The sequence below is a fragment of the Lates calcarifer genome, linkage group LG16_LG22 (genome assembly GCF_001640805.2).
Source record: "Lates calcarifer isolate ASB-BC8 linkage group LG16_LG22, TLL_Latcal_v3, whole genome shotgun sequence".
In the NCBI taxonomy this organism is placed as follows: domain Eukaryota; kingdom Metazoa; phylum Chordata; class Actinopteri; family Centropomidae; genus Lates; species Lates calcarifer.
The window spans coordinates 355087-377976 of record NC_066848.1 but is presented as its reverse complement, the minus strand read 5'-3'; the positions used below and the strand labels follow the sequence as shown (position 1 = coordinate 377976).

The 22890-nt window shown below is 45.6% G+C and overlaps 3 protein-coding genes across 56 annotated transcripts in view; 2 read left to right on the top strand and 1 right to left on the bottom strand.

The window, feature by feature from the left end:
- The first annotated feature begins 1490 nt into the window (after nucleotides 1-1490).
- Nucleotides 1491-22890, top strand: part of LOC108892636 (homeobox protein prophet of Pit-1) — a 58316-nt gene continuing 36916 nt past the window's right edge. Inside the window, exons 1-7 of one of the 3 annotated variants that reach the window (XR_007814802.1) lie at nucleotides 1491-4452; nucleotides 4591-4660; nucleotides 5506-5614; nucleotides 8469-8576; nucleotides 8755-8917; nucleotides 9388-9617; nucleotides 10088-10622. Coding sequence is in view for 1 of the 3 variants with exons in the window: in XM_018690301.2 (XP_018545817.1) it covers nucleotides 8764-8917; nucleotides 9388-9617; nucleotides 10088-10444 (741 nt within the window). In the remaining 2 variants the exon portion in view is untranslated. Of the gene's footprint in view, nucleotides 4661-5505; nucleotides 5615-8468; nucleotides 8577-8754; nucleotides 8918-9387; nucleotides 9618-10087; nucleotides 11623-22890 lie in introns of those variants that run through there. The other 2 variants (XR_007814801.1, XM_018690301.2) reach the window with 2 other exon arrangements.
- The window catches only part of mcfd2 (multiple coagulation factor deficiency 2, ER cargo receptor complex subunit), a 51246-nt gene continuing 39322 nt past the window's right edge, over nucleotides 10967-22890 (bottom strand). The window contains exons 1-4 of one of the 3 annotated variants that reach the window (XM_018690315.2): nucleotides 13788-13946; nucleotides 13001-13174; nucleotides 12711-12870; nucleotides 10967-12240 (exon numbers count right to left, since the gene is read on the bottom strand). In XM_018690315.2, coding sequence (XP_018545831.1) covers nucleotides 12109-12240; nucleotides 12711-12870; nucleotides 13001-13174; nucleotides 13788-13789 — 468 coding nt within the window. In that variant the 5' untranslated portion in view covers nucleotides 13790-13946 and the 3' untranslated portion in view covers nucleotides 10967-12108. Of the gene's footprint in view, nucleotides 12241-12710; nucleotides 12871-13000; nucleotides 13175-13787; nucleotides 13947-22890 lie in introns of those variants that run through there. The other 2 variants (XM_051076753.1, XM_051076754.1) reach the window with 2 other exon arrangements.
- The window catches only part of LOC108892635 (NACHT, LRR and PYD domains-containing protein 12), a 69800-nt gene continuing 61119 nt past the window's right edge, over nucleotides 14210-22890 (top strand). For 23 of the 50 annotated variants that reach the window (XM_051076732.1, XM_051076726.1, XM_051076713.1 and 20 more), the window contains exons 1-7: nucleotides 14210-14359; nucleotides 15304-15486; nucleotides 16320-18392; nucleotides 19107-19280; nucleotides 20129-20302; nucleotides 21306-21482; nucleotides 22136-22312. In XM_051076732.1, coding sequence (XP_050932689.1) covers nucleotides 15332-15486; nucleotides 16320-18392; nucleotides 19107-19280; nucleotides 20129-20302; nucleotides 21306-21482; nucleotides 22136-22312 — 2930 coding nt within the window. In that variant the 5' untranslated portion in view covers nucleotides 14210-14359; nucleotides 15304-15331. The remainder of the gene's footprint in view (nucleotides 14360-15303; nucleotides 15487-16319; nucleotides 18393-19106; nucleotides 19281-20128; nucleotides 20303-21305; nucleotides 21483-22135; nucleotides 22313-22890) is intronic. The other 27 variants (XM_051076739.1, XM_051076740.1, XM_051076742.1 and 24 more) reach the window with 11 other exon arrangements.

Sequence of the window (22890 nt, the reverse complement as noted above, 5' to 3'; positions counted from 1 at the left end):
TCTCTGGGTTTATCTGCGGGTGAAGACCTGGTCGCTCAGTGTTTCCAGTCGCTTGTGGTTGAAAAGCAGAGCGAGCAACAGGAAATGACAGAACTCTGCACAGCGGCTAAAAATAATGCTCGTTGTTAGGAGGGGGGGGGGGTCAGCGGAGTACAGCAAATATTATTTCAATTTAACCACAGGCCCCAAAAAACCAGGAGGAGGAGAGGAGGAGCTGGGTGCTGGTGATGGGACGCCTCCACTTCACTGTTGTTACTGGAGGGGGGGGGCATCGAACTGACACTAATGCCTCTTCACACACACACACACACACACACACACACACACCCTGGCACTCAGCAGAGCTAAGAATGGAGCGCTCCCTCAGCTCAGTGTGGAGCACTGAAATATCCTGAGGAGGAGAGGAGGAGGAGGAGGAGGAGAGGAGGAGGAGAGGAGGAGAGGAGGAGGAGGAGAGGAGAGGAGGAGGAGGAGGAGGAGAGGAGGAGGAGGAGGAGAGGAGGAGGAGAGGAGGAGAGGAGGAGGAGAGGAGAGGAGGAGGAGAGGAGAGGAGGAGAGGAGAGGAGGAGGAAGAGGAGGAGGCTCAGAGAGGCTCTCTCTCTCTCTCTCTCTCTCTCTCTCTCTCTCACTCTCTCTCTCTCTCTCTCTCTCTCTCTCTCTCTCTCTCTCTCTCTCTCCTCTCCCCCTCCCCCCCCTCTCTCTGTCGTATAATTATTCTGCTGGACTGAGGTTCAGTTCTGTTCTCGGGGCGCTGCCTGTTCAGTTCTCGGTGGAGGTGACATCCGGGGAGGTCAGAGGTCACGGTGCAGGGTCAGGTCACATGGTTAAGATGTTAAAGGCTGCAGATCAGATCTGCTGTTAAAAGTCTCATTAGCAGAGTGAGCCGTACCCCCCCCCCCCCTCGTCTTCCTGATGGAGGGTGTGGCTCCATGACAAACCTCCACAGACTCGTAGATCCTATCACTGCACATGTTAACCAGTGCTGGGTGGTAATCTGTTTACAGTAGTAACTGTGCAGAATACTTTAACTGTATTTTTACTCTGATCGATTATTTTCACTCTCAGGCGACGTCCACACGAAACATGTTTTAGTTTGAAATCTTACAGTTTCCCAGCCCCTGAAACTGAGACTTTTGAAAACTGGTCCTGTTTCAGTTTGAAAACTCTGGCGTTGTGTTTTAGGCAGATGGAGCACTGAGCTCTGAGATTCCAGATGATCGTTGCTGAATGTTTTTATGGCTAAAGGCTAAAGAAAACGCTAAAGGCTGTTGTTGTTTCTCTGAGAAGTAAAATACAGCTTAAAAACCTTCAATCAAAGAGATGACTGAAGCTTTAATTCTGACTTCAGCGTATTCTTCAAACTGAATACTTTCACAGAGAACATCAACCAGTCAGGACCCTGGTAGGTGGTCATCTCCAGCAGGACCTCAGACTGTCCCACCAACATCCTGAAGTATATGATCCAGCTCCTGGAAATTCACCAGTGAGTATTTTGCTCTTTCACGTGTGGGATGTGTAAAGAGCTTCAGTCCGACAGGAGCAGCTTCTGGTTCTCGACCGTTCTCTGTTTTGGTCGAGGTCCAGAGAGTCAGAACAGCAGGTTACATGTCGGACACGTCTGAGCTCAACTTCTCTTCAGGCAAATTCACAAAGTTGCTTTGAATTTGTTCGCCTCGTTCAGAGAGACGAGTCCAGAACGAGTGAAGCTCTCCAGCTCCTTCAGTTTCATCTGATTCTCCTCTGCAGACTGAAACTTGCAGTCAGTCGTGATACAAGGTCAAAGAAATGGCATTAATGGCTCCAGCTTGGAGATGGCTGCACACTTCAGTCCTCTCTGCCTCTACTTTTTTCCTCCTGGTCGCCCACAGCTGGGTGTTTTTAACTGTGTTTTGATCTGAATGATGTTGCTGCTTTGAGAGCTAAAGCTATGAGGCTAGTATGCATTGTTGGAAGGAAGTTCTATCTGCCTTGGACTTGGAATTACTTCAGTAAAAAGCTGCAAACCATCAGCGTCTTTGATAAAAATAAGCGGAAATGGACTGCGACAGTATAAGAATATTTCTGTTGCGGTGCATCAGATATTGAAGTCGATGATTTGTTGAAGTATGCAGCGTATATCTGATGCAGTCTCTAAAAACCTTTCAACTTTCCTCCTCGTGTTTTCACTTATAGCGGCGCTAAGAATAGCTCCTAGACCAGACTACAATATGCTCTGTAATAGCAGCAGAAATCCTATACCAGTCTGGAGGTCACACAGTGCACGGTCTGAGCTGAGAGAGCGCATGAGTTCGCAGGGTAAAATATAGCCGACATGTGTGTTAGGTCGGGAAGCATGTGTGTCTACATGGCTGTAAGTGTGTGCGTGGCCCCTGACGCTGTCTGACAGGCTGGTGATCGGGGGTCAGAGCGGAGCTTAGCACCAATCACTGTGATTTAACAGAGTGCAGGAGAGGCAGACCAGATGCCAGTCACCATGGTTACGACCACCAAGATGCCCGACACACCCCGTCTATGAAAAGCAAGTTGTTGCACCAGAGGAAGCGTTTAACAATCAATGCAAATAGATGCTCATAAACAAGGCTGCACGAGCGAAAAAGACACGGCGAGGGGTGTGGAGGACAGTTATTCAGGGAATGGGTCCAACAAAGAAAAGATTAAACTACATGTTGATCTGCTTTAATGTACGATGAAAACATTAGCATATGTGGCTAACTAGCTTACGACCCGCAGCAGTAAGTTGTAGGAAAGTTTTTACGTTGTTGTCTGAGACAGCGTTACGTTTGCCAAACACAGTCCTTCCCAAGTTCCCTGGATTTATATGAACATCTGTTCCCAAGTTCCACACAGCTGATGATGGGAACCCTAAAAAGACGTTTTCCAGCTCTGTGTTAATATGACATGGACTGTTGTGGGAACTCTTCAGCGTAGTTTTCTGTTCCCTTGCACTGCTCTTGAAATGATAGGCCCATACTTGAGGGAACAGATCAAATGGATTAGGGTTGTTGTGTTTGGGAACTTAGGATCTTGAGACTTAGGACCCTGGGAACAAACAACCCTTTGAACAAAGGACCGTGGGAACAGGGAACATAGGACCTTAGGAAGGTGCAGGTTCTCAGTCATCCAGGTCATGGTTTTCTTGAGTGCTGGAGTTGAAGGCAACTGGACGTCTTTTAGGTTTCTTGAAGATGTTTCTCCTCTCATCAACCGGCCTCTAGAACTGAGGAAGCCTTTCAGATGAGCACTGAAACGTCTTCAAGAAAACTAAAAGACGTCCAGTTGCCTTCAACTCCAGCACCAGCTAGCAACATAAATATACTCCCCTGTAGCTCAGGCTTAGCAAATGGCCAGATACAATAACAGCTAAGTAATGATATCCTGTCTGTCACTGCTTTAATTTGTCTGTGGATAATTTGATATTAGCAGGTTTTGTGGAGGTGAATTTCACCACATCTTTGCAGAAGAGGAGTTGATTGAGTTGATGTTCCTGCTCAGTATCCTGACCCTGTTGAAGGCCCTGAGCCATAGAGGTATCATTAGATGTGCTGTAAGGAAACCAAGGTGAAGAGAGAGATGTAGAAAGAAGATAATTATACCATGCCAGTCTGTACCTTCTCCAGGCCATTTCCTCCCCTGTGGCAGTGGATGAAGGAGTGTCATGCATGAGTTTGCCTTTGAGGACCACAGGAGCCAATAAAAGGCTGCCGGGGTGGGGGGGAAAGAGGACACCACCAAGGGAGTCTGGAGCAGGAGGAGGCATCCAGACAACAGCTCTGCAAATCCAGCAGGCCCTCGCTGCCAAACAGCTGAACCTCGAAAACCTCACGCAGGGCGAGCTGCCACACGCCACCATTATCTCAATCACTCCACAATAAAGCTGACATTTTCATGGAAGTGCGACAGAAACAGCAAAAACTATTTATTCGTAGAATTACATTTAAAGCTACAGCCTGAAAACTGCTGGATTTTGCAGCGTTTGAGGCCGTGTGACTGAGAGCTGCTTTGTGTAGCAGGCTGAATAGGACGTCTCTGCCTGGCCCAGGACAACCTGTCCAGTTCAAACCTGGCTTTATATCCGCGTCTGAGAAAGATGAGAATCCCAAGGCGCAGGGTAATATGACGGCCTAGATGAATTAAATGTCATTAGAGAACACAGAGTTCTCCTGCAGGCACATGGGCAGTGAGAGGGCGGCGTCTGCTGCTGAGTCATAATGGACCCAATGGTTCCCACTGCAGCCTGAGACGGAGCTGGAACCAGGATGATTCAGGCTGAAACTACGCTGAGATGAAGAGTCATGTGTAAAGTCAGAGTCAGACTGATATCAGTGTGAATAAACTAGAAAGGAAAGACAACTACACCACGGTCACATGACGTCAACGTCTCCACCACTAAGCTTCCAACTGGTCATTTCATTTAGCTCTGAGCTCTTCTACAAAAGCCTTTCTTCTTAGAAAGTTAGTGAGAGTTTGAAAGAGGTGACAACAGGTCTGAGTTTAGCAGAATGTGTAAGATGCAGCAGAACTAAAACGTAACGTCCCTGTATGAGGGCGCAGTTTAAAAAAGCATTTAAACCTGAATTAATGTTTTTTTAGGTCATGTGACGGCGACGCAGCATCTGACGTATCATCATCTTCCAGTTGTGTTTCTGGCCTCCTGACACATGTAAGTAATAACACACTTCCTGCTGAGTTACGATGGACAGAGTCATTCACCAGTTCAGATTTAAATTAGGGAACTGGTCCCAAACATGGAGCTAATTAAAGGAGCAGTCACCACATTTTCCAGCTGTGACTTCCTGTGTCTTCGGGTTGACGTGACGTTAACATGAACACGAGCTCAGTGCTGATTTTAACCTCCTGTTTCTGTCTCTGTTGTTCTGTCTGTTGTTTGTTGGTGTTGTGAATGACTGTGCGGTTGTTTCTCTCTGTTTCTTTTCTTGCCTGTTGCTGTTTCCGTCTCGTGTGGTGACGGATTCTGGTCTCGCTGCTCCTGTGTCTGTGGTTTTGGTTTGACTGGAGGTGTTTTCTGAGAATAAGAAGACTGATGAACTGCGTCGCTCACCCTGCAGCCCTGTGTTTCTCTGACTGTCCTCACACAGCTGGGCCTGCAGGCTGCTGGATGGATGGGATGGGAGGAGGGGGGAGGAGGAGGGTGATGTGGGGGGAGTTGAGTTACATTCCTTCCATCGGGGCTGTGTGTCTGCCAACCAGGTCACTCCCAGTTCAGTCCCGGGAAACTGAGAGGGAAGAATTTCCTCTATGTGTCCATACTGGACATGACCACAGACATACAGAGGCCTGTGTGTGTCTGTGTGTGTCTGTGTGTCTGTGTAGTATGACTTGCATGTTATTTTCTTATGCTGTTTTGGGGGGGGGGGTTAGGTGGTGTGTTGGTGTGTAGCTGCTTCAGATTGTGTAGACGTGTGTTTGTTGTACGAGTGTGAGACAGAAAGTGAAACTGAGATAAACATTTTCACTGACATCTATATTGATCCCGGTCTGATCCAGAATCTGTGGGATGATCCGGAACAAGCCAGATCCATGGACCCCCCCCACACCTACCCTGCAACCCACAGGAGCCCCACCCCCCCAGAGGTCCTGGTCCATGCCACCGCAGGTCAGAGCTGATTTGGACCTACACAATCTTGCTTTTTTGATGTTGAACCTGCAGTACCTTCTGTGGCCACTTGGCGGCAGCAGAAACAAGCTGTGAACCCTTTGAGTTGTCCTACTTGTTAAACCCAGCACACACTAAAAGATTTTTTAATCTTAAAAGATTTAGAAAATGTGAGAGGCCACACACACAACGACAAATAACGACAGTCTGAACTCTCAGCGTTCAAATGCGACTTTAGAAAAAACAAACATGGCGGATGATGAGCAGGAAGAAGTGATGATGGTGGTTCGCAGACGTCTTTAAAAAAAATTCACATAGAAAAAAACAAAAACTATGGAAAGACTCAGAAATACTGACCATGTTTAACATTTATCAGGACGACTCTGATCGTCTTCAGAGCAGATCAGGGAGGGTAAGATCAGTCTGAACACACCTCACACCACAGGAGAATCTGACAAGATCATCTTTACAACCATCAGATGATTAGACCTGAGGACTCTGATCTTGTCTGCTGATCCAGCAGTCATGTCTCTGGTCACGTGGTGAATCTACATCAGTGTTCCTTCTTCTTTCAGCTCTGTTTTTGGTCTCCACCGACCTGAGGAAAATATCTGGCTCTGTAGCGGCTGCGTGCTGCGCTGTGATCACCAGTCAGTCGCTGTCTTTGTCTGCCTGCTGTTTGCTGCTGGGCAGTTAGTGTGTAAAACAGCTGCATGTAGAAAAAAACAAAAAGACCAAAACAACTAGTTAAGAGCAACATCCTTCACAGGCACATAATTTAATCCATTACTGCAGCTTCAAAGTGTCATAACCTGGGGAATTCTGAAGCAGCAGCAGCGATCGTGCCATGAAGTCTCGGCACTAAACAGAAACTTATTTTCTGCTCAGCAACAAATCAAACTTTTACTTCAGCTCCAACACTCTGATGGCAAATGTTCAGATTCTGCTTTTTATTTTTCCTGTGGATCGACGTCTGTAGAGGACATATGGTAACATCCTCTGTGAGACAGGAGGTCTGGGGCTGTTTGAGAAGTATGGTTTTGATTTTGAGATTCTATACATTGACCCGTCCAGCAGTTGTTTGGTTGTGGCTGAGTCGTCCTGGATGGGAAACGTGATCTGAATATGGGCTCCGTCGAGGATTTGGCAAACAACGCGGGGAGGATGGAAGCTCGTCCAGGACACACAGGACTTGGCTCTTGAAAACGACGTGTCACAGGGAATTAAATTAGATGTTGCTGCGCAGAGAGGCCAGAGCGAGACCAGGACCAGGGACTTTCTGAGGGAATCTGCAGAGAAGTTGGTTCAGTCTCAGGAGTAACTGAGGCAGAGGATCCTGCAGACCTGCCTCTGCAGCAGGTCATTCAATCACTGTCTCTTACACTTTCCTGGCACAGGTCCTGGAGGAAGGGGGACGGGAGGCCGGCGGGGGAGGCTACAATCTACTGTATCAGAGCGTGTGAAGATCTGATTTACTGGTTCCTGGGAGTCACATGTATCTGTCGGGTCAGATGGCTCATGATGTGACAGACAGAGAGAATCCAGCTCCGTCAGACTCTGATCTGATGCATTGAGCTGCACAGATCTACAGGCAGCAGCGTTCAACAGGTGCAGGATCAATGTCGGCTGCAGCTGCAGCTCTGCAGCTCTGCAGCTCTGCAGCTCTGCAGCTGCCTCCTGAGCTGCCCTGTCATGACTCAGTGCTGAGGGGTCTCTTCCTGGTATCCAGCGCGCGGGGGGTGGGGGGGGCATTCCTGAGTCCAGGACTCATCGTCATGGGAATTGCTGATAGCAGGTGGGGGGGGTCCTGGGAGGTTACACAGGAGTTCAGCTGAGTTAATCCAGCCGCTGACGGGGGGTGGGGGGGTGGTCAGCTGGGTGGTCTCCACTCAGACCCTCAGACCTCTGAGGACTGTTCCCTTTGTATCTGCAGGGTTTTGTCCTGCAGTTTGTCTGCGGTGCCTGAGCGCCACCTGCTGGTCCAGGTTATTATTCCCCTCTGAACTGATCAGAGATACAGTATTTCAGCTCTCAAACATCCAGGTGCAGAAACATGTGATGCAGGTGCAACAAACAGAGAAATGACGTCTTTGATAAAAGTGATGATTAAAGAGTTAAAGAGCATTAATGTGATTATGCAGCAGATTCGTCTGTTACTGTTTATTCCTCATTAAAGGAGGAGTTTCTGTTATTACACTGAAAGTATGAAAGTAGAAACTGTGCAGGATTAAAAAGTCAAAGTAAAGTGAAATGAAGTACTCAGGATGAGTAAAGATACTTCTTAAACCTCAGGTGAATTTAAAAATCAGACAAGAAGCCGACGGTCACTACGTGAAAGTTTCTGTGTAAAATGAAAGTAGAGCTAAATAAAATCCATTAGAGTCACAAAGATTTTATTTATGTTTTTATCTGTGTAAAACATACTGAAAAACCAAATACCCAGAAACCCAGAGAAATAAAGAACATGTCAAACTGAAGAAAACTCATGAGACCAGACTTTTATTAGAGATTATTAATCTCTGTGATTAGAGATTAATTTCATATTTAACCACTGAACAAACTCTGGTTTTATCTGACGATCTTTGTACAAAATTGATGTTACCTCAGCAAAACTACACAGTTAAAGAAATCCTAACTTTCCGATCCGACAGAACAGCAGCTCCTCGTAAGATTTCCACGTGTAAAATATAAACTATTAACTGTGACCACGTCGCTGCTGCGTTCACGTTCTCTCTGTTCGGTGTCCTGATTTTCTTGCATCTCGTTTGTGTTTATTTCTCTTTGTCTTCGTCCTCGTCACCTGTCGTCATCTGTCTCTGTCTGCGTGAACAACAACATGGCGGCGACTACCCAGAATGCAATTCCCGTTCTCTGTTGCCATCCACCAGCAGAACAACAGTCCAGTCATTTGTAGAGGGACTGAGGATTCACCAGGAATCTTCCAGATATTCAATCAGTTTCAGTGAGTTCAGAACTTTTCTTGTTTAGTTTTAACTGTCGTTTTATTGAGTTCACAACAACATCTGGTCTAAATTTCATGAGAAGTGGTGATTGGTGATTGCTGCTGTGTTGAATACTTCTGTCCCTGCTGGTCCCTGCTGGTCCCTGCTGGTCCCTGATTCACCCCCCCGTTGTTAAAGGTGAAGCTGATGGGTGGGACGTGTGACTGTGAGGTCTGTTGTGTCAGTGTGAGGATCAGAGCTGCAGTCATGGCTCAGGTGAAGGCAGCAGGAGACGCCGTGAGGAGCCTCCAGGACTGTGCAGAGGTTTACTCCGACATGACCACCGTCAGCTCCAGTGCAGGTGAGTCCACAGAGGATTAATGCAGCGATGAAGTTAGAGCGACGCAGAGGCTGCTTTTACACACAATATCAACTTTTAACAACTTTAAAGTTCTATATTTGGCTTTAACAGAAGTTTATTGGTCAGAGTTTAACAGTTTGAAACACTGTTTGCAACAGTTTGAATGAAGTTAGAACGTCCTGTGTTAAAGAGATTTCTCTCCTGTGTCTCGTCCAGTCTCCAGGATGTGAACAGACGAGTCCGGCTCAGTCTGATTACTCACTCTGTCAGTGATTGTGTTATAATCTCAGTCAAATCCCTGAGTTTCTGGTATCTCTTTCTCACGAGCTCGTCTTCGGCAGCTAAAGCTCTGCAGCTCTCAGGTTCCCTGACGGCAGCGGGAAACGTTAAGTCGGTGTAATCCCTCTTTTTTGACACAGTCATCGGTGAAATGCACTTTTGTCAGAGTCTTTTCTTCCTCCTGAGAACAGATGTAGGAGAGTCGGGGAGGAAGGACTCGCTGCGTGAGACCTTGGCGGCCGCGGGTCTGAGCCGGCGGAGCAGGGCCTACCCCTCCCCGGCCAGGAGACGCCACCGCACCACCTTCAGCCACAAGCAGCTGGAACAGCTGGAGCTGGCCTTCGCACAAAACCAGTATCCTGACATCTACTGCAGAGAGGAGCTGGCCCGGGTCACCAAACTGAACGAGGCCCGGATACAGGTGAGAGAGAGCAGCTCCCTCTGTGCTCTGCTGCACTCAGACTCCAGTTCCTACCTTATCTCCTTCAGCAGAGGAGACACTGGAGCTTCCTTTACCAGAGGAGAGAATGACCTCCCATGATTCCTTGCAGCAGCAGCAGCGTTTAAAGCGACGCGCCGTCGTAGTTTCACCCACGAACAAATGTAATGTTTGTGACACGATCTCAAAGTCTCTCTCTCTAAAAAACCAAACAACTAATTCACTTAACGAACGTATGAAAAGGTCAAAGGTCAGAACAGGAAACTGTCTGAATGTAATTCTTCCTCTCGATGCCGGCGTCTTCCTCTCATGTTATTATTATAGAAACAAAGCTGCTTTAATAAAAACACACCTGGTGCGTCACCTGGCTGACGCTCAGAGGCGTCACGTCATTTACCTGTTTGACCACAGCTCAGGTGTTAACAGGTGACTCTCCTCTAACCCCCCCACAGGTGTGGTTCCAGAACAGACGAGCCAAACAGCGGAAGCAGGAGCGAGCGTCTCAGAAGCTCCTCCCTGTGGGCGTGATGCCGGGTCACCGGGGTCTGCTGGGGGGGGGGGTCCACGTGCAGTCGCCCCGACAGTACTACAGCCAGCCCCTGGCCCACATCCCCCGCCTCTCCCCCATGTTACCCTCCGGGGCGTACCCCCGCCACCCGGGCCCGGTGGCCCAGTGCCCCTGTCCCGGCATCCCCCCCCCGCAGCCCCCGACCCAGCGGCAGCACGACGACTGGTACGGCCTGAGGGGGAACCTTCCCCCCCCCGTGTTCTCGCTGCAGCCTCTGGACGCCGCCTCTCACTGGAGCTGAGGCGTAAACCCACGAGGTCACCTGCTCTTCACCTGCACCTGGTTCAGGACGAGTCTGTTTCATCTTTAATCTGTCACATCACCTTTGTTCACATCCATTAAAATCTTCTTTAAACTATGAAGGTTATTTTTTCTTTCTTTACCCTGAAAGTAAAAACTGACAAAAACTCATTGGACAGGTTTAGTTCTGAGGTTTAGTTCTGATCTTTTCTGTCAGACTCACAGACAAGTTTGAAATGTTTCATATTAAATCATTTATTTGAAAAGCTGCAGGAGACTCGAGGTGTCGTTTCCCCGTCTCTCTGGAAATGTGAAATTATCACGACTGAGTGAACTCATTAAAAGAATCTGAAGTATTTTCCAGACTAACTTTATACATCCTGTCCTGTCTCAGGTTGGACACAGACTGTGTAAGGCTGCAGGTCTCAGGTCTCTGAGGCGACACTGACTCCAGGATTATCAGAGTCCAGTCTGTGAGAGGAGCTGAACTGATGTTAACTGTGATTCAGTCAAACACAGACTCTGTAGATGATCAGGTTTAATATCTCACACAGACAGTTTCATCTTCAGCTTTCAGTTCTGAAGAATCAACACTGGACGGTAAAGAGAGGATTCATCCATACAAACAAACAAACACTCAGACGTGTCTGTGTTTTAAAGGCAGCTGATGTGTGAAGCAGAGGAGTCGCTTTAGAACAAACATCGACCAGTGCTGTGCTTTCAGAGTCCAGTTTATCCAGTGAAGAAGAATCAGCTTTACATTCACTTCAGGACGAGGACGTCCAGGAAAACTCATCAGGTCAGAGAGGCTGCTACTCTGTACGCTGATCAGACTGATCAGACTGATTGATCAGTCTGATCAGTCTGATCAGTCTGATCAGTGTGTGTCCTGAGGAGGAGACTCTGACTGATTCTGCAGAACGTCTGGAGTTAATAAGTTTGTTGAAAATGAAAACTCAGCTCAGTCTGAGAAAATGTTGTTTACATCAGAGGTCAGAGGTCAGAACAGAGAGTGACGTCACCTCTGAGTCCCAGGTAAGAAATCTGAAAAACACTCGCAGGACCTGAAGAACACGAGGAGACGCCGTCATGACGTCGTCCAGACTGAGCTGAAACAGAAAAACCACAGAAACTTTGTGCAGAATCAGAGTCTCCTTCCACATCAGGACTCACACTGATCGATCACACTGATCAATAAGCCCTGGGAACAGCTGAGCGAGGCCACTTCTGACCGACAGGAGGAGGTAGGAGTGTGTGTTAGTGCACACACACACACACTGCAGCGCTCCTGTGTGTTTAAAGGGCTCTGAACACTCCTCACTGCTACAAAAAGAAAATGTTGAGCTGTATTGATCTGAACCACAGCGACTGTAAAAAGATGTAGTGACGTTTGAACTGCTCCTTCAGACGAGGAGACGAGGAGACGAGGAGACGAGGAGACGAGGAGATGCAGGAATGTTTGTGAGTGAACAGGTCTTGTGTTTGTTTTTTAAATGACTGGCTTTTCTTTTTCTGTCACAGGCTGAGAGAGGAACTGACCAGTGTGTGGTCGATCGCCTGTGACAGACAGAATGACTGAATGATGATCTCTGACTGTGAAGCAGCGTCTCAGTGTGACGTCTCCTCTGTCTCTCGTTGTGGACGTGAAGAAACGTGGCGACAGTCTTACTCCAGTGATTTGGCAAACTCTGCATAATCTATATACCCGTCATTGTTTTTGTCATCGTCCCTCAGAACATCATCGATGAGAGTAATGAGGTCCTCCTCCTTCATCGGCTGGCTGTTCTCTCCTCTCTCCTGAAGAGGACAAGTAAAACCACACAGTCCATGGACAGGTGTTAGGTGGCAACACGTGGCCATAACATGTTATTGATTAGAAAAGCTTGAGTATTTATATTTTTAAAAATCAGCTGATTAATTTTAAATGTGTTAAAAACATCTCTATATATCACTACCAGACTCCATTGACAAAAACAGGGATTTAACCAGGAGCTGCTGGAATACCACTGCCTCCATCTGTTAGTGTGTCTGTGTTACTGTGAGACTTTCGGTGGTGGAAGAAGTAATCAGATACTTTACTGAAGTAAAAGTACCACACAGTAACACAGACACACTAACAGATGGAGGCAGTGGTATTCCAGCAGCTCCTGGTTAAATCCCTGTTTTTATCAATGGAGTCTGGTGGGGAAAATATGGTCTTTTTTCAGCATTTCAGATCCAGCAGGAATCCACAGGTAAATACCACAGAGATGAACCCTCCCTCCTACCTCTCTGTGTACGTGTGTGATGGCTGTAGCGAGCTCCAGCCCGTCCAGGAGGTTGTTTCCATCGTAATCGTGCATCTTGAAATAGTGCAGCTGCAGCTCCTGGGGTGTCATGTCTTTCTCTGGTTTGTCTATCACTCCCTCCAGGTGCTCCATGATGTGGCTGGCAGGCAGACAGACAGACAGACAGACAGACAGACAGACAGACAGACAGGTCGAGACACCACAGCTTTAGAATAAACAGAGCAGAGTGTGTTCAAAGTTCAACAGCGTGAGGAGGAGACATCACTCACTCTTTGTCCTGGACCATGTTTTTATCCAGGCGGCCGTGAGCGTGGCCTGATATCTGAGCTGCACTCTCTACAACAGGAGGCTGCTGATCCACCTGAGACAGAACACACAGCACACAGCAGGACAGGACCAGGACCTGAGCCCCACACCGCAACCTGGACCTGCCAGTCCTCATCCTGCACAGGGGGGCACAGAGAGAGAGACAGAGAGACAGACAGAGAGAGAGACAGGCAGAGAGAGAGAGAGAGAGAGAGAGAGAGAGAGAGAGAGAGAGAGACAGAGAGAGAGACAGGCAGAGAGAGACAGAGAGAGAGACAGAGAGACAGACAGAGAGAGAGAGAGAGAGACAGAGAGACAGAGAGAGAGACAGGCAGAGAGAGATAGGCAGAGAGACAGACAGAGAGAGAGAGAGACCTGATAACCCTCCATTTATACACTCTTCGTTATTACATGTTATTTCTTATTAGAAAGGAACACAACCATAAAAGTGTGTGTTTAATAAAGTCAGATATAAACACTGATTTAAAGATTATAAAACGAGGCTAACATAGTTAACAGGTTCATATTTATTGATTCAGTGAAGCTCTCTGCTGTGAGGTTACATTACTATGCTACAGTTAAAGCCCAGAAATGAACGGAAACATTAACATTAGCTAAAAAGCTACACTAACATCTGCTAGCATGAATCTTCAATTCCAAACAACATCAAAGCGACAGGACCTGTTCAATGTTAACTGCCACAACACTTGCTGTTGTACAGTTATTAAAGTGGTTAAATGTAATACCTACATGAAAATAATCTGTATCTCCGCCTGGCTCCGCGGACAGTTATGTTGTTGGAATAGTTGGCAGCTGTGACGATTAGTCACAACTTTTAAGGGCTAAGTCGCTTGCCGTAGTCCCGCTTGGACACGACAGCTCATTATGATTGGTTAATATTGTCAGAGAGTATACAGCTGAAGTGAGATAGTTGACTCCATTGGCGTCCATAGATCGTAGACTGTATATGAAAAGCTCCTTGTTCATATTTGTAACCGCAGTTTTAGGCGCGCTGAGCCAGTGACTGTGTATAAAGATGGACGACACGTCTCCACCTCCTCCCACTGAGAAGAAATGAAGCCGAAACATATCGCAAAGTTCATCCATGGTGAAGCCTCGTTATCGATGTCCCGCCCATACACTTGGCTGACCAATCGCGAGTCGATCCTAGCTGTCAATCATGACGTTACCCTCACTTCGATTACAACTACCTAGATCACTCCACATTAGTCCAGTCGGTGGCGGCAATGCGCCTCGAAGGTGGTTTACCAACCGCCAATAAACACCAAAGAAGAAGCGAAGTGACGGCGTAATGACACCGGGTAAGTTTCTCTTTTTCTCATTTGTCAGTTTGACTTTATTCTCGTTATTATTTCTCTGTCACAGGGTGTAGTTTAGTCTCACGGTGACTGTAGTCTCTGAGTAATCTGTCTGACTTCGTCTGTGGACACAGAACAGAAGGTTTACCGGAAAATAACCGTTTTAATAAAATGAAGTCGACGTTTCCGGGTTGGCGCTCAACAGTGTGCGAAGAGTTAAAAAACTTTCCGAAAATGTCTTAAATTAAATTCCCACTCGCACTTTTAGCTATAAGTGATTCTGAAAAGTTAGGAGCGACTTTAAATGGCGAATGTCAAAACGTTTGTGTCCGTTAGGAGCGGCCGACCGTTGTTGCGCAGCTTTTATTTCAGGGCGCGAACTGTGGAGGCGAACCTGTTCTGTGCGCGCGAACAGAGACGACGTGGCGTCAGTTGAAGTAGATAAAGAGTAAAAACCGGAGAGAAAAGTAGTTTCTCCTGAGTTTTCTGTGACTCCAGCAGCTACAGAGACAGAAGCAGGACAGAGAAAATAACAGTCACAGGTTTGAACACAGACGAGTATAAATAAGAGAAGAGGAGACAGACAGGGAGGAAGACTGAAAGTGAAAGTATGAAGTCAGTCCAGACGCCATTTTAACTCCACAGCAGGAGGAAACGGTTCAACAGTTAAACTGTATTTACCCAGTATAAAGTCAGAGTGTTTCAGAGGCTGAGGAAACATCTTCTTATGTTTCCTTTTTTATTTTCCTGGTTTCTTCACTCTCACAGAGAAATATAACACGTGATGTTTGTCTGAAGTCTGACCAGTTGTTGGGTTTAAACCACAGTTTATTTTTGAGTTATCGCTCCACTTCTGAAGTGAGCAGCTTCTTAGTTATTTTACATTAATATAATTAAAATCAACTGGGTGTATTATACTGTGTGTGTGTGTGTGTGTCTGTCTCCAGTGTTACAGGTTTACCTCTCAGACTGAACATGATGAATAGTTTGGAGGAAGAGGAGGACAGAGCAGAGTCTCCAGGATCCAGCTGTCTGTCTATGAAGAGTGATCGGTCCAAACCTGAACCTCCAGACTTCAGTAATGGACCTGGACCCTCAGACAGAAACAGTGACTGGAGACAGTCTCTACAGTAAGATGACCTGACCTACACACAGTTTGATGTTTTTTAGAACTTGAAATAATGTAAAGATTAGTGATCGACCGATATGGTTTTTTCAGGCCCAATAACTGATATTTGGAGCTGATATTCATTTGCAGTAAAAGCGAAAATATTGGCATCAAAATTTTGTATAATACAAACTCCAACACTTAACTTTGTTTAAATGCCTTTAAGCATATGTTTATTAAACAGCTTTTCAGATTTGCAACATGTTAAAGGTTTTTTTATCTTAGACAATAGACATTGTTTTAAAATTCTAACAGAAAGTGCAGGGAGCTCCCAGGCTCAGCAGCATCTCTTCTAAAGTTAACTGAAATTTTAAATAAATAATTAAACAGCTTCCTGAAGTTTTATAAAGTAAATAAAACAAAGTGAAATAAAATTTGCACGGAAATGTGAGTCTCAAATCAATTAGTAGTCCCAGTTGAGCAGGACCAGATTGTGGTGCAAAAAGCAGAGTTGTTCAGTGTGTGTGAGCACTGTGCACGCACAGCTTTCACTGCTGATTGGCTGTTGCCGTGGCTCTGTGTGTAACCAATCAGATGGTGCTGTGGGCGGGACAATGCTGGAGACAGCGTAGTGACAGCAAACAGAGAGGCGCGGCTGCATCAGCGTCAAAATAACTGCGTTTTAAATTGATCTCTTATCGGCCGTTGGATTTAAAAGAAATGCGTCAAAATGCCGAATATTGGCGCCGATAATCGGTCGATCCCTAGTAAAGATCATAGAGCTGAATTCATCCTGTGAGCTGTGGGTTTCCTCCACTGATGTAACGTGTTATAATGAATGTGTTGATTCCACAGAGAGAGGAAGAGGAGTCATGTTCCTGTGGAGGAGCAGCTGTCCTGCTGTGATCTGTGTCAGGACGTCCTGAAGGATCCAGTCTCTACCAGCTGTGGACACTGGTTCTGCAGACAGTGCATCACCTCATACTGGGACCAGTCTGGTCCATCAGGAGACTCCTCCTGTCCCCAGTGTGGACAAAGACCCAGACCAGGACCTGGACTGCAGACAGCAGATAGTGGTCTGCAGGAGGTTTTAGATGAACATAAGATCAGTCTGAGGAGGAGATGTGAACGTGTGACTGAAGGAACTGATGGAACAGGAAGTAGAACCCTCCTCAACAGGATCTACACTGAGCTCTACATCACAGAGGGACAGAGTGAAGAGGTTAATACCCAACATGAGGTGAGGCAGCTGGAGACAGCTTCCAAGAAGAAGACCCTCAGTGACACTCCAATCAGGTGCCAGGACGTCTTTAAAGCCTTACCTGAGCAACAGAGACCCATCAGAGTGGTTCTGACCAACGGCGTCGCTGGTGTTGGAAAAACCTTCTCAGTGCAGAAGTTGACTCTGGACTGGGCAGAGGGCTTGGAAAACCAAGATGTCAGTCTGCTGGTTCTGCTTTCGTTCAGGGAGCTGAACCTGATCAGAGATGAGCAGTACAGTCTTCTCACGCTGCTCCATGTTTTCCATCCAACATTACAGAAGGTCACAGCAGAGAAGCTGGCTGTCTGTAAAGTTCTGTTCATCTTTGACGGCCTGGATGAAAGCAGACTTTCACTGGATTTCAACAACAGGAAGGTTGTGTCTGACGTCACACAGAAGTCATCAGTCAACGAGCTGCTGACAAACCTCATCCAGGGGAATCTGCTTCCCTCGGCTCTGGTCTGGATAACTTCCAGACCTGCAGCGGCCAATCAGATCCCTCCTTCATGTGTTGACAGGGTAACAGAAGTACGAGGCTTCACTGACCCACAGAAGGAGGAGTACTTCAGGAGGAGATCCAGTGATGAAGAGCTGTCCAACAGAACCATCTCACACATCAAGACCTGCAGGAGCCTCCACATCATGTGTCAAATCCCAGTCTTCTGCTGGATCACTGCTACAGTTCTGGAGCACATGTTGACTACAGAGCAGAGAGGAGAGCTGCCCAAGACCCTGACTGACCTGTACTCACACTTCCTGCTGGTTCAGACAAAGAGGAAGAAGAACAAGTACGATGAGGGACATGAGACGAGTCCACAGGAGCTGACGGAGGCTGACAGGGAAGTTCTTCTGAAGCTGGGGAGGCTGGCGTTTGAACATCTGCAGAAAGGAAACATCATGTTCTACCAAGAAGACCTGGAGCAGTGTGGTCTTGATGTGACAGAGGCCTTGGTGTACTCAGGAGTTTGTACAGAGATCTTCAAAAGAGAGAGTGTGATCTTCCAGAAAACAGTCTACTGCTTTGTTCATCTGAGCGTTCAGGAGTTTCTGGCTGCAGTCTACATGTTCCACTGTTTCACCAACAGGAAGACACAGGTACTGGAGAAGTTCCTGGGAAAGGACTTTAAACAGAGAAACTCAGACCAAGAGTCTTGGCTCAAGGGGATGTCTAAGATTTTTGGAAAGAGTGATCGCCGTGACTCATCTCTGGAAGACTTCCTGAGGAGAGCCATGGAGAAATCCCTTCAAAGTAAAAATGGCCACCTGGACCTGTTTGTTCGCTTCCTTCATGGCCTCTCTCTGGAGTCCAACCAGAGACTCTTAGGAGGTCTGCTGGGTCAGACAGACAACAGTCCAGAAATCATCCAGAGAGTCATCAACAACCTGAAGGAGATGAACAGAGATAAAATCTCTCCTGACAGAAGCATCAACATCTTCCACTGTCTGATGGAGATGAACGACCACTCAGTTCATCAGGAGATCCAAGAGTTCCTGAAGTCAGAGAACAGATCAGAACAGAGACTCTCTGAGATCCAGTGCTCAGCTCTGGCCTACATGCTGCAGATGTCAGAGGAGGTTCTGGATGAGTTGGACCCAAAGACGTACAACACATCAGAGGAGGGACGACGGAGACTGATCCCAGCTGTGAGGAACTGCAGGAAGGCTCGGTGAGTCCACAGCTGATTAATGTTATTATCATGATGTAGATTAGTAATGAAATATAACATATACTGTATAAAACTCAGATCATTATTATTAAAATAGATTTCCACTTATTTAATTAAAGCATCAGTTTCAGATTGTGTGAGAGTTAAATACTGATTCTTGGTTGGTTGTGTTTATAATGAACAGTTCTTTATTTATTTCTAATAATTTTTACAGTGAACAGTTTTGTATTGATCTTCCTGAGAGTGATGGAGACGACCTGTAAACCTGATCAGACTAATAAACTGGTTCTGGTTGATGTTTGATCACAACAGCATTTTATCAGTTTAATGACTTTAAACCATGGATTTATTGATGGTTCAAGTCCCAAAGGATCAGAACCTCATTGTTTTTGTCTTGTTGTGTTTTTGTAGCAGATGTTCATCAAACATCTTGTTGAGTTACAAACAGTTTTAGTTTTTCAGTCAAAGGTTGGTTTTGTTCAAAGGTGAGTATAATAAGATTTTTCTTCTTCCTGCTTCTTTTCAGTCATGAGATGTGCAAACAGAGTTGTACTGTGACCTCGAATCACTTTTGGTGTGGAATTGTGCATTGTGAGGAAAACACATGAAAATGAGATGAAAACAGGACGAGTCCAACTCTGTCATCAAATGCTTCAAGTCAATATAAAGTGTCCTCTTTGATAATAACATGTTCTATAACACGTGTCCTGACAGACTTGGTGGTTGTGGACTCTCAGAGACTGACTGTGAAGTCGTGGCCTCAGCTCTGAAGTCCAACCCCTCCCATCTGAGAGAACTGGACCTGAGGGACAACAACCTGAAGGATTCAGGAGTGAAGCTGGTTTCTGCTGGACTGGAGAGTCCAAACTGTAGACTGGAGACTCTGAGGTCAGTTCACTGACTGAAGCTGTTGGAGTTTTTTTAGAAACTGAATTCAGATCATTGACTGAAGTTTGAAAGTTTGATAAATGTTCAGGATTTGACTGAACACACAGTTCAGTGTCTCCAAGAATTTTCAGCACAGAACAGCTGCACACTTGAATGAAAGACTTTATTTCTGACTTCCAGTCAATCAGTCAAACTTTATTTGTTCTTTCAAACAGTTCAGTGTAATTCAGAATGTTTTAGAGAAAACTGACAGGCTGATCATATGTTGGAGCAAATGTGAACAGTGAAACAAGTTTAGTTTAAAAATATATATAATAATAATATAATAACAGTGCAATCCTCATGTGCCCATATAGACATTAAAGAGTGATTGATGTCAGTAATCAGTGTGAAGCTTTATAACCTGACTGCAGCAGCAGGAAGGATTACTGCCACCAACAACTCTGTCATCTCCATCTGACATCTGACTGTTGTTTAAGACTAAAACTGAAACTGTCCTTTAACACAATTTAATTACACAAAGCTGCTCAGATACAAAACTCAGGAAGAAGAAGGTCATGAGATAAATAAGATAAACAGAGTTTTAGTCCAACGTGTCTGATGTGATATTGATCCTGTAGTTAGAGACTGACTGAGGTCAGCAGCAGGTTCTGAATCAGTGTTGACATGAACAGGTGGATGAATGTTGAGCTGATATTTGGATGATGTCTGTAGAAGGCTGACATTATGATGATCCACAATAACAGAAGGACAAAGTCACTCTACTCATTTTAGACTGAACATCATTTATCAGGACAGATCTGATTGATTATCAATGATTTGATCTCCATCTTTGATTCTTTATTCAGGTTGGAGTCCTGCAGTTTGTCAGAGATCAGCTGTTCTTCTCTGGTCTCAGCTCTGAAGTCCAACCCCTCCCATCTGAGAGAATTACGGCTGAGTGAAAACAACCTGTATGATGCAGGAGTGAAGGATCTGTGTGGTTTTCTGCAGAGTCCAGACTGTAGACTGGAGACTCTGAGGTCAGTTCACTGTCTGTTACTGTTGGAGATCTTCTGTCTTTAATCCACAACTGAAGCTCATTTATCTTCACAGAACTTGAATCCATTGATTTAGAATGAATGACATGTTAAATAGTGGTTGTTCCATATTGTCAGTTGTTCTGATCTCACACTGAGAATTATTCCTTCAGGTTCATATAGAGCAAATTTGTCTGTAAACACATGGTTTGTGTTAGAGAACAGTTCCTGAGAACATGTCACGTCTGTAAACTCTGTATCACTGCAGTGTGGAGTCAGACTGTTTCACAGTTTTCCATCAGTTTCATTCTCAGGGTTGTTTGGGGGGGTCTGAAGAGCCACCGCTCGCCATAACCCCGCCCCTAACACTGTACCTGTTATAAATAGCAGCGCTGCGTTAGCATCAGTGCTTCTCCTGCTCGACTGGTAAAGGTTTTGCCACAGTGATGGAGAGCTGAGGAACCAAACCACCACGGTCTCTGCACTGACCATTTCACTGTGACGACAAAGACAGTCTTTATACTTGGTTTTAATAAACATCAGTGATATGACCGCAGAAACAGAGTGACTTGTTTCTGGCTGTTTGATCAACAAAAGGCTCCGGTGGCTCAAACGTACAGAATAGGGAGCTAGCAGGATGCTAACAGGATGCTAACTGTCACTGTGCTGCACTGAGTGGGCGTGGATTCAGCTCTGGCAGCGAACACGCCCCCAGCATCAGAGCAGAGAGGCTCCTTCATTTATCAAGATTTAGAAACTGGATTTTCTACATTAGCTGATCTTTTTAACCATTCACATTTAGCTGGGTGGTTAAAAGCACATTTCTCTGTGGAGTGACTCAGATCACATGACCATCACTGCTTTACAGGAACTTTCAGGTTCAGTTCATTTCACTCAGTTGTCATCAACAGTGTCTGTTCACTTATTATTACTGATGATGTTATTATTGATCAGGACAGATCTGATTGATCAATGATTTGATCTCCATCTTTGATTCTTTATTCAGGTTGAAGTCCTGCAGTTTGTCAGAGATCAGCTGTTCTTCTCTGGTCTCAGCTCTGAAGTCCAACCCCTCCCATCTGAGAGAACTGGACCTGAGTGACAACAAGAGGCTGCAGGATTCAGGAGTGAAGGATCTGTGTGGTTTTCTGCAGAGTCCAGACTGTAGACTGGAGACTCTGAGGTCAGTTCACTGTCTGTTACTGTTGGAGATCTTCTGTCTTTAATCCACAACTGAAGCTCATTTATCTTCACAGAACTTGAATCCATTGATTTAGAATGAATGACATGTTAAATAGTGGTTGTTCCATATTGTCAGTTGTTCTGATCTCACACTGAGAATTATTCCTTCAGGTTCAGTTCATGTCAGTCAGTTGTCATCAATAATGTCTGTTCACTTCAATCAAACCTTCACCACTCACACACTGGTATTTCTCCCAGTCAGAGGACTCATGTTTTCTAAATACACTGTAGAAAATGTCCAGTGGTCGTTGGTCACAACAACAAACAGAAGATCCTCACAGCTGATATTTGGACAAAGAACATGAAGAAAAAACTCTTGTTGTTTTCTGTTTCAGTTGATTTCAGTGAATCATCAGGACTAATGTCTGTTTGATCAAACTGTGTCTGTGTGTGTTTGACCTTTAACACAAGTCACACAACTGAGCTGAATTTACTTGTTAAATGTGTTTCACTGCATTAACTGCAACTCATTATTATTATTATTATTATTATTATTATCATTATTATTGTTGTTGTTGTTATTGTTTTTCATTGATCAGGACAGATCTGATTGATTATCAATGATTTGATCTCTATCTTTTATTCTTTATTCAGGTTGAAGTCCTGCAGTTTGTCAAAGATCAGCTGTTCTTCTCTGGTCTCAGCTCTGAAGTCCAACCCCTCCCATCTGAGAGAACTGGACCTGAGTGACAACAAGAGGCTGCAGGATTCAGGAGTGAAGGATCTGTGTGGTTTTCTGCAGAGTCCAGACTGTAGACTGGAGACTCTGAGGTCAGTTCACTGTCTGTTACTGTTGGAGATCTTCTGTCTTTAATCCACAACTGAAGCTCATTTATCTTCACAGAACTTGAATCCATTGATTTAGAATGAATGACATGTTAAATAGTGGTTGTTCCATATTGTCAGTTGTTCTGATCTCACACTGAGAATTATTCCTTCAGGTTCATATAGAGCAAATTTGTCTGTAAACACATGGTTTGTGTTAGAGAACAGTTCCTGAGAACATGTCACGTCTGTAAACTCTGTATCACTGCAGTGTGGAGTCAGACTGTTTCACAGTTTTCCATCAGTTTCATTCTCAGGGTTGTTTGGGGGGGTCTGAAGAGCCACCGCTCGCCATAACCCCGCCCCTAACACTGTACCTGTTATAAATAGCAGCGCTGCGTTAGCATCAGTGCTTCTCCTGCTCGACTGGTAAAGGTTTTGCCACAGTGATGGAGAGCTGAGGAACCAAACCACCACGGTCTCTGCACTGACCATTTCACTGTGACGACAAAGACAGTCTTTATACTTGGTTTTAATAAACATCAGTGATATGACCGCAGAAACAGAGTGACTTGTTTCTGGCT